Source organism: Leptodactylus fuscus, chromosome 1 (genome assembly GCF_031893055.1).
Source record: "Leptodactylus fuscus isolate aLepFus1 chromosome 1, aLepFus1.hap2, whole genome shotgun sequence".
NCBI classification, from domain to species: Eukaryota; Metazoa; Chordata; class Amphibia; order Anura; family Leptodactylidae; genus Leptodactylus; species Leptodactylus fuscus.
Window position 1 is genome coordinate 342,441,351 of NC_134265.1, and position 15,688 is coordinate 342,457,038.

The 15,688-nt window shown below is 40.3% G+C and overlaps 1 protein-coding gene across 1 annotated transcript in view; it reads right to left on the bottom strand.

Annotated features, from left to right (window-relative positions):
- CNGA1 (cyclic nucleotide gated channel subunit alpha 1) overlaps nt 1-15,688 on the bottom strand; it is a 28,903-nt gene that overhangs the window by 2,868 nt on the left and 10,347 nt on the right. Inside the window, exons 2-8 of the mRNA XM_075261426.1 lie at nt 7,604-7,719; nt 6,325-6,441; nt 5,720-5,782; nt 3,461-3,496; nt 2,471-2,662; nt 1,322-1,429; nt 677-783 (exon numbers count right to left, since the gene is read on the bottom strand). Of these exons, the coding sequence (XP_075117527.1) occupies nt 677-783; nt 1,322-1,429; nt 2,471-2,662; nt 3,461-3,496; nt 5,720-5,782; nt 6,325-6,441; nt 7,604-7,707 (727 nt within the window). The 5' untranslated portion in view covers nt 7,708-7,719. The remainder of the gene's footprint in view (nt 1-676; nt 784-1,321; nt 1,430-2,470; nt 2,663-3,460; nt 3,497-5,719; nt 5,783-6,324; nt 6,442-7,603; nt 7,720-15,688) is intronic.

The window sequence follows — 15,688 nt, forward strand, 5'->3', positions numbered from 1 at the left end:
CGCAGTCGGCTCTGCCCAGGCCCGATGCCTGGCAGAGTGAATTCAGAGCCGGAAGACGCCGCGGGGAAGCTGCACGGAGAAGACTTCTAAAGGTAGGAGAAGAACCAGCGTTGATTGGCCGACTGTATAGCATTCGGCCAATCAATGCTGGTTCTGCATCAAACTTTTCCATTCGAACAGCGAGTGGTACTCGATCGAGTACGAGTATTTCGAATACCGTAGTATTCGATCGAATACCTACTCGATCGAATACTACTCGCTCATCTCTAATAGTTAATTTGTTTTATATTGTGTTACATATGTAAAAAATCGTGAATCAGAGGAGCTTTACTGCTTTGGACTGACCATGGCCAACCATTGATGAGGTAGCTGGAGCCAGAGTCATAGTCAGGCCATTGAGAAAGAGTGTAATCGGATTTGGTGGTCTGGCCTACCTACTCCACAGTCCTGATTTTACGTGTGAAATCCTCTCTGAAAATCCTCAGCCTTTCCGTGAGCATACATTAGATTCAATGTATATTTTGTCCGATATATCTGAAAGAGGTTTTTAAAACCCAATCCATATATAATGTACTGTAAGTTGGCACAGCAAAACTCTACCACAGTTGCACCAGGTCGGACCTCACCCTTACATATATTCATGACTACTATACCCTCTATTGAGATTCGGGTTTACCTGTTCTTGTTCTTACAAACATATCGGCAATATAGATGATGTCTGACAAGTAGTCAAGAAAGAACCATACTTCCAGGTAATCCTGCTGGAGTTCATCGAAACAAGCCCTGCAAGACGAAAGGAGCTATGAAATGTGAAGGACATACTTTATACCATACTGTATATCTGACTAAAGAGGAACATACTGTATGTCACAAAAATAAGATCATCCTGTTTGATGACCCAGAATAAGTCATCAGTATCATCTGTGGTGGTCCAACACCCAAACCGTGCTCGATCAGCGTCTGGGCGCCAGAATCTATAGCAGTGGATTGAGGAGCTCATGCACGCTCTCCTATTCAAGTACACTTCCCTGGAACCACCATAATGTAGTAGACGGGTGTACTGTCCCACTCCTATCACTTGAATAGGAACAGCCTTTGTCCACTGCCATAGCTTCCAGCACCCAGACTCTGCCAGAACAGCTAGTTTGTGCGGGATTTGGGTGTCTGACCTCCCTATATCACATACTCTTGATTTATTCTGTGCATAGGTCATCAGTATGGAGAGTCAATCTGAACCTGGACAACCCCTTTAAATCCATAGTGGGACAGATAATATCCAGTATCAAGCATCCATGGGTACAGGGGAGTTGTAGTCATTCACCTTGCTATAATCATTGTCCAGTTGTACATGACGGGCATCGTAATACAGAAGAGCCAGTTGTAATATGAATTGCCTGCTGGATCAATAACATAAATGTCTTTCTTCGGCCTGTGGAGAGGAAAGAGAATATATAAAGGTAAAGTATATTAAATACAAATATCCTATTTATGGTGAATTGGTTAAAATGCCCATGTATAGATACACCATGATAAGTGAGTGGCTGCAATATTTATAGGGGCTCTATCATTGGGAAAAGTCATTTTTATCTAATCACATCCTTGCATAGGCTTTAGAAAGACTATCCCACACCTACCTTTAGTATGTAGATTGCCTCAGTGGTTTCTGAATAATTCCGTTTTTATTCATATGCTAATTAGACTGGGTGCACGATGCATCGTGCACCCTCTTTGCTATTGTTTCCTATACACAGGCTGCTGCTGATGATGATGACTCAGCTTCCTGTTTGCACACACACATAGGAGATAATAGCAGACAAGTGCTGCTGGGAACTTCCTGTGCTGGCTGGAAGCTCATTAGCATATGAATAAAAACAGACTTATTCAAAAACCACAATCGACATACTAAAGGTAGGTGTGGAATAGTCTTTCTAAAGCCTATGCAAGGATGTGATTACTTAAAAATGACTTTTCCCAGTGATAGAGCCCCTTTAAAGACCCTCTAAAAGGTGGATCTTCCTGGAACAATCCCACTGTGTTAGAAGAGGCAGCCCAAACGTAGATCAAAGTACGTACCGCTGTTGGAATAAGTACGTTAAACTGGTAAGTTCTTAATTACTCTACAGCGCCTGCACAGGAGAAATAGAGTATTTCATATTGCTTATTAATGCAGTATTTTGAAGAGCTGAAATTGACATAGTTGATCCATCAAATGATGATAAAGATGAATCAAAGGTTCCAGCCTCGTCACGATCCCCGGGTCACATGATTGGCAGCAGCATACCACTCCCACAATTGTCACAGGGTCCGGAACATTGTATCCAATAATGTGACCAGGGGATCCATCATCATACTTGAAAACAATTGTTACTTGAATGTACAGTTTCTGTACCAGGGACCCTTTTATTATATTATAGTACAATTATAAGATGTAAGATATCCATAGCCCCCCTGTATTGTGCATTCTACTCACTCCTCTTTCTTGTCTTTATCTTTGTCCTTGTCTTTATCTTTGTCCTTGTCCGTCTTTTCTTTTTCCTTCTCTTTCTCTTTTTCCTTCTCTTTTCCATTATCTTTCTTATTTTCTTTTTTGTCTTTGGCTGGTTTTTCTTTGTCTTTCTTTTTTTCTTTGTCTTTTTTCTTTTCCTTTTTATGATCAGATTTCCTATTTTAAAATATAGATATTTACAAAATTGTTTGAGTAGACAAAGGACATTTAAAGGTCTTATCTAGAGGAACATCTGTAATATGGAACTCTAGAGAGTCCACTTCCCACCATATAAGTACAATGTACAATTATTTGCTAGGTAAGATACTTAAAGGGGTTGTCCCATCACAAGGATCCTATCGATACTGCTTGTTAATGTGGATGTAAGACTTTTCCTAAATACACTGCTTCAGCAAAACTGCTTTGTTTGTTCACTATCTTACTTTATTCAATTCATTGTTGACACAGCCCTTGACTTATCTGCTCAAAAGTCAAGTGATGTATCTGCTGCTCTCAGGGGGGAGGGAGGAGGGGCTAAGTGCATGGGAGCGAGCCTGTGTATCTAGCTATTCCTGTGTCTGCACCACGTGACCTAGGTCCTGCACTCAGATAGGGGAGAGGAGCTGCTTTCATTTCTGAACTCGTCTTCTGTTCTCCCAGTTATCAGGCTAGCTAATTCAATTGTGTTCATTATGGCAGAGACAGGCAGTCTCTGTATGTAACACAGAATGTAGTAGCTCCTGCCTGTACTTCATAGTGCAATATTGTGCATATAATGTTGTTTGAGGACCTTTGATGACATCACAGGCCCTTCAGCTAAACGACAGGTTGCATGTGAAACCCCGCCCACCAAATGACGCAAGAAACCAGGAAGAAAGAAGATTTTACAGCAGTGAAGACTGGTGAGTATGCGACGTGGGAATACCCTTTTAAAACAGAAAGCGATCAACTGATTCAGAAACTTTCTATACATACTCCTTTTTTTCTTTTTTCTTTTTCTTTTTTTCTTCCCTGAAAAAAATAAGAAATGCGGGTTAAGGCTATTTTGTCTCGTAATTCAAAGTTTAAGGGTGTTCCGATCTTATAAGGTCAGGGAGCATCATTAGTGTATCTCATAACATTATATTCAAGAGTAATCTGATCTTTTGCCCTCCGATCATGGTGCTCTCTGCATCCAGGTTTGGGTATGAAAAATTAGGAAGAAAATATTTCACATTAAATTTAACATCCATGGTGGCCAAATGAAGTAGAGGGGTCAATGTCACTAACTAGCATGCTAGGGAAGATAAAGGGGGTTATCAGCTAATGCCACACATGGGGGCGTTTTTCTTGCTAAAATGTGCGCCTTACACTAGATTCACACTAGTGCTGGGGTTTCCATTCTTTGGGGACCTGAAAAATGGAGTCTGTTTGTAAAGTGGAAACCCGTGAACCCTATAGATTATAATAGGTTCAGCTAGGTTTCCGCCCGATTTCTGTCCAAAATCGGCAGAGAGAAAAGTCCTGCTTGCAGGAGTGCGCAAAAGGTCACCCAACGCAGGTGTGACCGAAGCCTTATAGTATGAAAAAAACCCTAATTAAAAATGTGCAAAAGTTAAAGATTTTCTTTAACCGTTTCCCAACATCCGCCATATTTTTATGGCAGATATCAGGTATTTAAATGTAGCTTTGTAACCGCCATAGCTGCCATCATAGTGGTGTCAGACTTTTGTCTTGATCAATTGATACGACCATGAATACAGAAATGCAGGAATTAACTTGTCAAAAATTATTATTATTATTATTATTATTATTATTATTATTGTTTATTTATATAGCACTATTAATTCCATGGTGCTTTACATTATTATATTAATTCCATGATGCTGGACATTATTATATTAATTCCATGGTGCTTTACATTATTATATTAATTCCATGGTACTGTACATTATTATATTAATTCCATGGTGCTTTACATTATTATATTAATTCCATGGTGCTGTACATTATTATATTAATTCCATGGTGCTTTACATTATTATATTAATTCCATGGTGCTGTACATTATTGTATTAATTCCATGGTGCTGTACATTATTATATTAATTCCATGGTGCTTTACATTATTATATTAATTCCATGGTGCTGTACATTATTATATTAATTCCATGGTGCTGTACATTATTATATTAATTCCATGGTGCTTTACATTATTATATTAATTCCATGGTGCTGTACATTATTATATTAATTCCATGGTGCTGTACATTATTATATTAATTCCATGGTGCTTTACATTATTATATTAATTCCATGGTGCTGTACATTATTATATTAATTCCATGGTGCTGTACATTATTATATTAATTCCATGGTGCTGTACATTATTATATTAATTCCATGGTGCTGTACATTATTATATTAATTCCATGGTGCTGTACATTATTATATTAATTCTATGGCGCTGTACATTATTATATTAATTCCATGGTGTTTTACATTTGGGGGTTACATACAATACAAAAAATATACTGGTAGATATAATACTAACAATGATCGACTGGCACAGTGGGGTAGAGGGCCCTGCCCGTGAGGGCTTACAGTCTATGGGGGAAGGGGGGTAAAGACAGAAGGAGAGGGGGAGACTGTACAGATGGCAGTGCGGTGATAGTGTTATTGGAGGTTGTAGGCCTTCCTGAATAGGGGAGTCTTCAGGGCCTTCTTGAAGCCTGTGATTGTGGGGGTCAGTCTTATGTGTCTTGGTAAGGAGTTCCAGAATATGGGGGATGCACGAGAGGTTGTGGATGGCTTTGTATGTTAGCGTTAGTAACTTGAACTCTATTCGCTGGGCTATGGGTATCCAGTGAAGGGATCGGCAAAGGGGAGCAGCTGATGAAGATCAGGGAGTGAGGTGAATTAAGCGAGCAGCACAGTTTAATGGGGACTGTAGGGGGCCAAGAGTGTTCACTGAGAGGCCATGGAGAAGGGTGTTGCAGTAATCTAAGCGGGAGATTATGAGGGCCTGGACGAGCATCTTGGTAGTTTCAGGGGTGAGGAAGGAGCGGATTCGATGGATGTTCTTGAGTTGGAGGCGGCAGGAGGTGATGAGGGCAGCTATGAGGGCAGTCAGGCTCCTAGTGATCATAAATCATGGCCTATACTGTCAGTATGTCACTCCTTACTACCATGGGACACCTCTATAGCAATGATTTTTTTTTTATTTTTTTTTTTGCACTAAGTACTTAACACTTACTCATCCTTATTGTTACTGTTATTGGTATTACAGACTGCAGCCGTGCCAGGAAGATGTTGTTCACTAGAATAAAAGAAAGAAAAATTGTTAACTATTTAAAAACATAATTAGTATCACAATCTATAGAAAAGTCCAAGCTAGAATGGGTTATTGGTTGCATCTCCAAAGAAAAGTAGTTAAAAAATGATCAAAAAGTTTTATGTAGCACACCAGATGTCATACATAATCAGAATTATTTTTTTTAACTTTTTAAGACTGAGGCACCACGTTGCGAATACAGCCTCCTAAAATGAACCGAAGATCTGATCTACATCCCCTACGACCCTGGAGGACTAGATGGTAACCCCCTAGATGTACATGGTCAATGGGAGGTTGTCATCTGGATAAATTTAGCATCACTGTAAACCATAGAAACGAGCTGCGATGTAATTTTTACGGCACAATTAACATTCACTTGAATGGGTTTGTAAAGGTGACCGCCCGTGTTCGTCTAGTCCGCCACGTTTCCGTCCCCTGTCCAGTTTCACCGGGACTGAAGATGGAAACCCGGCGGAATGCTCACACCGGACACCGGGCGTAAGTGAGAACCACCCCTAAGTACCTACCGATGTAGGGATGAAGTAACAGCATGTATTCGATTCTTGCTTGTGAATATGCTGTAGCATTTGACATGATCCTCTGGATGTACTTTACCATCACTGTCTTCATGCTTATTCAGAAATCTGTTGAGTACAATAAATACTGTCAATTTAGCATAACTACATAACATGGAGGCAGACAGGTTTTGTATAGCATTCTGCGACACATTTGCCCACAGATGTTGCAGCTTGGCCTGTAGATCCTGTGCACTTGTAGATGGCTGAAGATGGCGTCCTATAAATGCTCGATTACCATTGATGGCTGTCAATGGCAGGACACGTCATGGGTTCTGTGATAACAATTTCCTTGAACTAAGCACCTAGAAATGGTCCAGGCAGAGATAGGGGTGTGTAATAAAGGTCCTACCTGTGTGTCCGTGGTGCACAAGGAAGCTATAGGACCTGTTCACGCTTGTTAGAAAGCTCAAACAATCCTCTCTACTATTGATCTGTCTGGGCTATGAAAAGCCTGTTCCCCATGTGTGCAGGTCCTCATGTAACCCCTGCTCCCAACACCTCCTAACATCTAGATCAGAATGGCCTTATCTCTTAGTCCAGTTTTGCATTGGTAGCCATGTCTTTGAGGGCATGTTTCTGATCTCTCACCGAGAGGTACACTACCCAAAAGTAGTCTCTAAGAGCCTTTTTATAGGGCAGCAGGGGAAACATTGTGGCAAGACCCACACCTGTAATCATTTACATATCTATCTGAGACATATCTGCATGCCTAGTTTTGTAGCACTCTGACGTTTCTACCTAGGTGGATTTACGTTGTTGATGTTGTATATATATATATATATATATATATATATATATACAAATGTTACAATCCAATGACACAGTGATTTGACTTGGACTAAGGAAGTGATAAATGATATAACGATGATTTTACTCAACCCTAAAGTGAACTTTCCCATGTGTATTCATTTATTCATAAAAATTAAACATCCATGGTTCTGAACCTTTGACGGATCAGGACAAAAAGTTGTAGTGTGAAACTAACCTAAGGCTTGGTCCACATCTGCGTCAGGCTGACCCGAGTGATGGAAAGCCGGACCGTTAAAATAGTGGTTACAGGGTTTTGTTTCTGCGGAGGAGATGTGAACCCAGCAATAGACTAAGACCCCATGTTGTAGAAAAAGTGTTTTTTTGTTCCATATTTTTTGTAGTCAAACTCAGGAGTGGATTGAGCAGACGGTAGAAGTATACGACCTTTCTCATTATATATGTGACCCATGTGCCTTACCTGCTTTCACCATTTTCCATTTTGTCGATCTCTTCGTCCATATCTTGGATGGAAACTTTTGGGACAGCTCCAAAGCTGTGATGTGTGTTAATTAATTTGGCCATTGTGACTCCTTTCTATGAGATAAAAAAAAAATCAAATACCATATTGATCAAGCTGAAATACAAGCAGAAATATGAATAATACATATTCCACCGCCCTTTAAAAAATCATAGGACTCATGTACAGACAAAATGAGACTTTATAGTGTAATAATGAACATATCAAACAATAGGAGTGAGCAGCGGCGTAACGATTGTGTGCGGGTGTGCAATTGTGACTGGGCCGGCAGGGGTAAGGGGTCACGGCCAGCTGGATATGGCTGGGGCCTTGCACAAGCATGATAGTAGTTGGGTCATGTTATGTATGTACGTGCCCCTTTCAATAGAAACCTACAGATGGGAGGTGAGTAAAAGCTAAAGTTACAAAAATATGCAAGAACTACAATAAAAGAATGCGAACTCCATCTAGTGACCAGCACCTGTGTGCTCATCACATGACCATGGACCGTAAATCACATGACCATGGACCGTAAATCACATGACCATGGACCGTAAATCACATGACCACGGTCAGAGTTTTATCCTCTAGAAGTAACAGAATGAATGACAGCAAGCAGAGATCTAGAAAACCATGAGGAATTGATACAGAAAGTATATTGGAAAATTGTATATCTTTTTATTGTACATTTGTTTGTCACTATTGGTCTGAAAGTGGCCAACCCCTTTAATGACCATTAATATCTGGTCTTGTACCACTCCTTTAATATTTACTTTTATGGGAAAAGACATTGTGGCCATAATGTTTTTTTTTTTGTTTTTTTTTAAATGTAGATTGTGAGCCCCACATGGAGCTCACAATGAACATTTTTTCCCTATCAGTATGTCTTTGGAATATGGGATGGAAATCCATGCAAACATGGGGAGAACATACAAACTCCTTGCAGATGTTTTTTTTGCCCTTGGTGGGATTTGAACACCAGGGCTCCAGCGCTGCAAGGCTACAGTGCTAACCACTGAGCCACCATGTGGCCCCCTGTGGCCATAATTTTTTACCTCGAAGCATTGAGGTTTGGCACTATTCTGTTTGTGCTCAAATAAGTATTATTTATGCTTTTATTAATTATTCAGCATGTAAAATATAAATATATATAAATATAAAGCTGCTTGTTTATAGGTAGGTCAGAAGAAATAACTACTAAAAGGGAGTCTGTCACCAGAGTGTAGCATATTAAAGCAATAAGTAGATCAATTAGACTCATCTGAATGGAAGTTTTTTTTTTCCCTGTTAAAATCCATGCTTCAGTTGCTGAGATATTAATTTATTTTACAATATTCAAATGAGCAATCTGGGGTACCAAGAGAGGGTCCATTGCTCCAAAGTGCTATGTCCCACACAGCCATAAAATGCCCTTCTTCCCCCTGCTTTTTTGGGTGACACAGCCAGGGAGCTATGCTGAAATCTCGACTGGCCTTGTGCTCTCACATTTGCAACGGCACATTAGAGCAGTGCGGAACGTTGCAGCTTAGAATAATGGTGCTGCCCTCAGTGCTCCAGACTGATCATTTGCATTTTGTCAAATAAATGAATAGCTCAGCAACAGAGGCACAGAGTGGAAGAAGGCAATAAATTGGTTTAATATGCTTCACCCCGGAGAAAGACTCACTTTAAGCCTTTAACGCCAAGGACTTAATAGTACGTCATTATTTATGGGGATGCATGGAGAGGGCTCAGGAATTGAGGCCCGATTCACATGTGTGTTCAAGCCATTCTGTTCCCCTCTCCGCATGAAAAAAGTCCAAGCAGCACTTTTCTCTCCAATTTTTCGTGCAAAAATCAAGCGGAATCCACATGGACCCCATTATAGTCTATGGTCCGTGAGTTATCTAAGGTATGCAGACAAGCTGTCCTGGACTGGCTTAGGGTCACCGTCACTGAGCGGTGGATTGGGGAGGCCGCTGGAGCAGTGCAGCTGTTCTTCCGAACTATTAGAATATTTATCCCATATGGTAATTGGCGTAGCAGGGGGAAAAAATGTCAATTATTTTCAGCACTTTGCCTCCTAAAAAAAATGAATAAAAAGTGATTTATCCACCGGAACGCCGTAAAAATTAAACCCATTTGAAATTGGCACAAATGCGTTTTTTTTCCAATTCCAACTCATACTGAATTTTCTTCCAGCTTCCCAGTATTGAATGGCGCCATTACAAAGTACAATTAGTCCCACAAACAATAAGCCATCATGTGAGCCTGTGGAACGAAAAATAAAACAAAGTGTGCTCTTGGAAGGTGGGGAGGAAAAAACAAATACGCAAAAAGGAAAATTGGTTTGGTCTTTAAGGGGTTAAAGCACATGGGCAGCTTAACATACTTGAACATATTGTGGTCCCATAGTGAGGACCAAGGTGTCCAAAACGATTCCCCTCCTTGAGGTGACTGATCGTCTATCATACTCCCATCTAACCTCCTGAATGTACACCGCTATAATGTCAATGACCTTCCAAGAGTTATAGGTTTCAGTTACTGCTGAATTTTGTACAATATCTGACCTCAGAAAGAAATTTAAGTATTATAGAGATGAGCAAACACTGTTCGGATCAGCCGAACCGAACAGCACGCTCCCATAGAAATGAATGGAAGCACCTGTGACGCTGGCCGGCCGCCGGCAAAGTCAGCGTCACAGGTGCTTCCATTCATTTCTATGGGAGTGTGCTGTTTGGATCGGCTGATCCGAACAGTGTTCGCTCATCTCTATTAAGTAATGGAGAAGTTAATAGGACTCTTGTGATAATTTATCCAAAGGGAGAATTCTTATTTTTTATCCTTATCTACACACAGATCAACGTGAGCTCCGCATAATCCACTTTAGAGCCCATTCACATCAGCTCAGATTTATTACTAAGGTTATGACTAGACACAGGCATTACATGGTGAGAAGAGACATGACTCCAGCACTGCTCCCGCTATCTCCCCCGCCCGCACTGCACCAGACGCGACACATACCAGCTTCAGTTGTACTCTACCATCTCTACTACTCATGTGAACCAGGATTAAAAAAACCCAAAAAACTAATGGATTAAAAAACTAAAATTAGACAGGGACGATCAGCTCCCCCAACAAAGTCAAAAGAAATTATTTTTTTTATATTAGATTCAATATGCCCGCTTAGTTACTTTCTTTATAAAAACGCAGACTGTACTAACATTGCAATAATACCTGAACTGGCAGACATAAAAAGAGAACGTTATGAAAGAGTTACTCCAAATGATACATGTTTAGATTAGTTATTTCCATTTGTATTTATGAAAAAACAAGCTATAGCCTCCACCCCAACAGTTGTCTTAAACAGGGGGGAACCTTGAGGTTAGTTGTGCAATTCCCTAGTGCTGCTTCTAGAACAATGGAAGAAGGGAAAGACAGAGACAGTGAGTCCTAAACTCGACCCAGCCCCTGTCCCTGCCTACTAGACTAAACTTTTTTAGGCGACAGACGACAACTGGGCGGCAATCTCTTCAGAGAAATAAGTGTCACACTGAACAAAACAAGATAAAACAACACAGAAGTGAAGTCAGCAAACAAGAGTTAAGGCCAGAGAGACAAAGCAGTACAAAATCGTAATCCAAAAGAATAGTCGCAAGAAAAGCCAGAGGTCAGTAATACAATAGTAAGAGAAGTAGGAAGCTGGTGAGGACAAAGTCACAGAACAGAGTCACAATAGCCAGCAAACCTGTGTGGACTGATGACCTGTATATAGGAAGACCTGGACTTGATTGGTAGACAGAATGTCAATCACACGGGCAAGGCTAAGATTAACTATTTGATGAACAGAGGGAAACAAGGTGCAGGAGATGGGTGTGGTGGAAATTCAATTACAGAACATAACTCTAAACAAGGAATCAAACTGTACACGCCTCCAGCGCCGCAGTGTGCGAGTGGAGGGCGGCGTAGAGACACAAGCAGGAGGAGACATTACACTTAGATAAAGAAATAACATATTCATGTACTATCCTTGGGGTAGATCATCAATATCAGATAGGTGGTGGTCTGACACGCAGCACCACCACCAATCATCTATTTGCAGAGACTGCAGCGTTGCAGCAGATTCATCTTACAAAGGACAGCGCTGAACGACTGCCTAGAGACTGTGCTTGGCATTGCACCTCAGTCCCATTCACTTGAATACTGTTTTGCCCAGGATTTGCCCAGAAGCTGATATCCAGGGTGCATGCCAGGGTGAATAAGCTAACTAACATTAACGTATCTGTCAATAAAAGTGCAAAAACGTATAAAATGCTTAGAATTGTACTTCAGTATGGCATAGAAACATCTGGTTCTTATAAAGCAAACTTTGTGGAAACCAAAATGTGTATTAGTCTCAAAGTAATATTGATGACCTGACCTGACAATAGGTCTTTAAGACTTTAGACCCGGAAAACCCCTTTAAGTGCTTTATTGCTGAATGCATGTAAAATGAAATAATGTAAGAGGTTATCTGGTTCCTAAAATTGATGGCCTGTCCCAAATTGATCACCTGTACCAAGACAGGGCTGCCCTTGGTAATGTTGACATACTGCGAGGCACGCTGCACACTCATCGTACAAACTGTAGCAGCGAGTATTCATCCCATTGAAGTTTATAGAGAAGCGCTGCCGTGCCTATAGTTTTTATGCATGAGTGAGCAACGTGGCTTACGGTATATCAACATTACCAGGAGCAGCGCTGACGTGGTACAGGTGATGGGTGTCAGATCCCTATAGATCTACTATTGAAGACCTATCCTAAGGAAAGCCCATCAATACTAGAAACCAAATAACTCCTTTAAGTATCTTTGCCAACTTATGTGCCTCCAAAAAAAGTATCCTGCTCGATCTTGCCATGGTTTCTGTGGCTGAATTGCCACTGAAATTTTAGCGCAAGACTACTCTTGATTTGCCCCATAGTATATGAGCTTGCAGCGGAAAGCTGAGACTTGGCTTCAACTTTCCATTGCTGGTTCTACAGGGATGATTTTTGAGGCAGAAGACCACCTTAAATTCCTCACCAAATTCATAGAAACATACCCCAACACTTCTATCCTGAAATTTTACTCCACTTATTACATCACCCCTCAATTCTAGAGTGAAATTGCAACAATTTTAGCAATTTCTTAACCTTATCCTGAAATCCACTGTAATAGTGTGAGTTGAGATGTCGGATGTTGATTAAATAAAGCAGCCGCCATAATTGTATAATTCAGTGGAGACCCATGTCAATCCTTGCATTTAGTGCCCGCACTGACCACAGGTATTATCCCATGGCACCTCAATCAAAGTTGACCAAGGCGCCATTTTTCCAGCAGAGTATAGCACCGCCATTTTTGGGTGCATCTCCAGCTCCTGAAAAGAGATCCTGGGCTGGTGATCCACTTATCATTGCAATGCATTGTATTAGTGATCAAACCCCCTGGAGTTCAAGACCCCTAGGCAGTTTAGTAACTACACTAAAATGTGTGTATATATATATATATATATATATATATATATATATATATATATATATATATATATGTATATATATATATATATATATATGTGTATATATATATATATATATATATATATATATATATATTGTAAGAATTAAAGGGATTGTCTGGCATAAACTAAAACTGGAATAAACCCAGGAGTGACATTTCATTTGCAAGTTCACTACCCCTCCCTGTGAGCAATATAAACATCACAGCAGCACATGATCTCAAATGTGAGTGATTTATTACCTGTCATTTCATTGAAGAGTAGAGTGGAGAAGGGAGGGGTAAAAAGAGAGTGACACAGGTGAATCATGGGAAATGTAGTTTGTCCAGTAATTCTCTGCATGTAAATAACAGTGATACCAGGAAAAACAAGTAAAATAAAGCCACGCAAAGGGTGCACAAGGGAACAGAGAGTATTTAGTACAGCTGTGGATGTACACTACTTTTCAAAAGTTTGGGGTCATATGAGTTGATAAATGACTAGAACATATGGTCAAGACATTGATAAGGTTAGAAATAATGATTTTTATTTGAAATAATAATTGTCTCCTTCAGACTTTGCTTTTGTCACAGAATGCTCCATTTGCAGCAATCCCAGCCTTGCAGACCTTTGGAATTCCAGCTGATAATTTGCTGGGGTCATCTGGAGAAATTTCCCCCCATGCTTCCAGAAGTCTCTCCTACAAGTTGGATTGGCTTGATGGGCACTTTTTGTGCACCATATGGTCAAGCTGCTCCCACAACAGCTCAATGGGGCTGAGATCTGGTGACGACGCTGGCCACTCCATTACAGATAGAATACCAGCTGCCGGCTTCTTCCCTAAATAGTTCTTGTATAATTTGGAGGTGGTTTTGGGTCATTGTCCTGTTTTAGGATGAAATTGGCTCCAATCCAGCGCTGTCCGCAGGGTATGGCATGGCGCTGCAAAATGTAGTGATAGCCTTCCTTATTCAAAATCCCTTTTACCTTGTACAAATCTCCCACTTTACCAACACTAAATCAACCCTAGATCATCACATTACCTCTACCGTGCTTGACAGATGGCATCAGGCTCTTCCAGCATCTCTTCAGTTGTCCTGCATCTCACAAATGTTCTTCTGTGTGATCCAAACACCTCAAACTTCGATTCATCTGTCCATAACACTTTTTTCCAATCTTCCTCTGTCTGTGTTCTTTTGCCCATATTAATCTTTTCCTTTTATTAGTCTGTCTCAGATATGGCTTTTTCTTTGCCACTCTGCCCTGAAGGCCGGCATCCCGGAGCCGCCTCTTCACTGTAGACACTGGCGTTTGGTGGGTGCTATTTAATGAAGCTACCAGTTGCGGACCTGTGAGGTGTCGATTTCTCGAACTAGAGACTCTAATGTCCTTGTCTTGTTGCTCAGTTGTGCAGCGAGGCCTCCCAGTTCTCTTCTTACTCTGTTTAGAGCCTGTTTGTCCTCTGAAGGGAGTAGTACACACCGCTGTAGGAAATCTTCAGTTTCTTGGCAATTTCTCGCATGGAATAGCCTTCATTTCTATGAACAAGAATAGACTGTGGAGTTTCACATGAAAGTTTTCTTTTTCTGGCCATTTTGAGAGTTTAAGCGAACCAACACATGTAATGCTCCAGATTCTCAACTAGCTGAAAGGAAGGTCAGTTTTATGGCTTCTCTAACAAGCAAAACTGTTTTCAGCTGTGCTAACATGCTTGTACAAGGGTTTTCAAGGGGTTTCTAAACATCCATTAGCCTTCTTACACAGTTAGTAAACACAATGTACCATTAGAATACTGGAGTATGGCTGCTGGGAATGGACCTCTATACACCTATGTAGATATTGCATTAAAAACCAGACATTTGCAGCTAGAAGAGTCATTACCACATTAACAATGTATAGAGCGTATTTCTGATTCATTTAATGTTATCTTCATTGAAAAAAAACCTGTGCTTTTCTTTCAAAAATAAGAAAATTTCTAAGTTCTATTGAACAGTAGTGTATTTTCAGATAATTTATGAATCAGTAGTTGTCACCGTTATTCGTTATAGTTGGTGTCGTTTTAATTAGGTGCTTGATATGTTCCTCTTTCTCTTTTCCAAAATTTTGGGTATATGGCTTTGGAGTTTATATTCAATAAATTAACTTATAGTAAAGTATACAAAACTGTACAAAAGTAAATCTGATGTCATAAAAATCATATCACCATGTAGAAATGTGAAAATGGGGTAAAATGAGCGTGTTTATGACTTTATTACTGCTCCTATACATCTATATCTACTTGGGCTCTAGGTAGGTTACCTTTGATAGTGGAGGGGGAGGTAGCTGGTTGGGCGGTGGTAATGTGGAAATGGATGTTAATGCATAAATGTCACTATGTAGAAATGGTGATGTCATTGAAAATGCCATAAGCAGTATGAAACTCTGTCTACGTGATAGTCAGCTGTACATAGATGGACAATTCTTCACCTGCCAGCTTTTCTCTACACTTCATTAAACTATATGACAGCAGAAAGTAGTCACTACCTTCATCAGGTTCAGTCTTATGGATAAACCT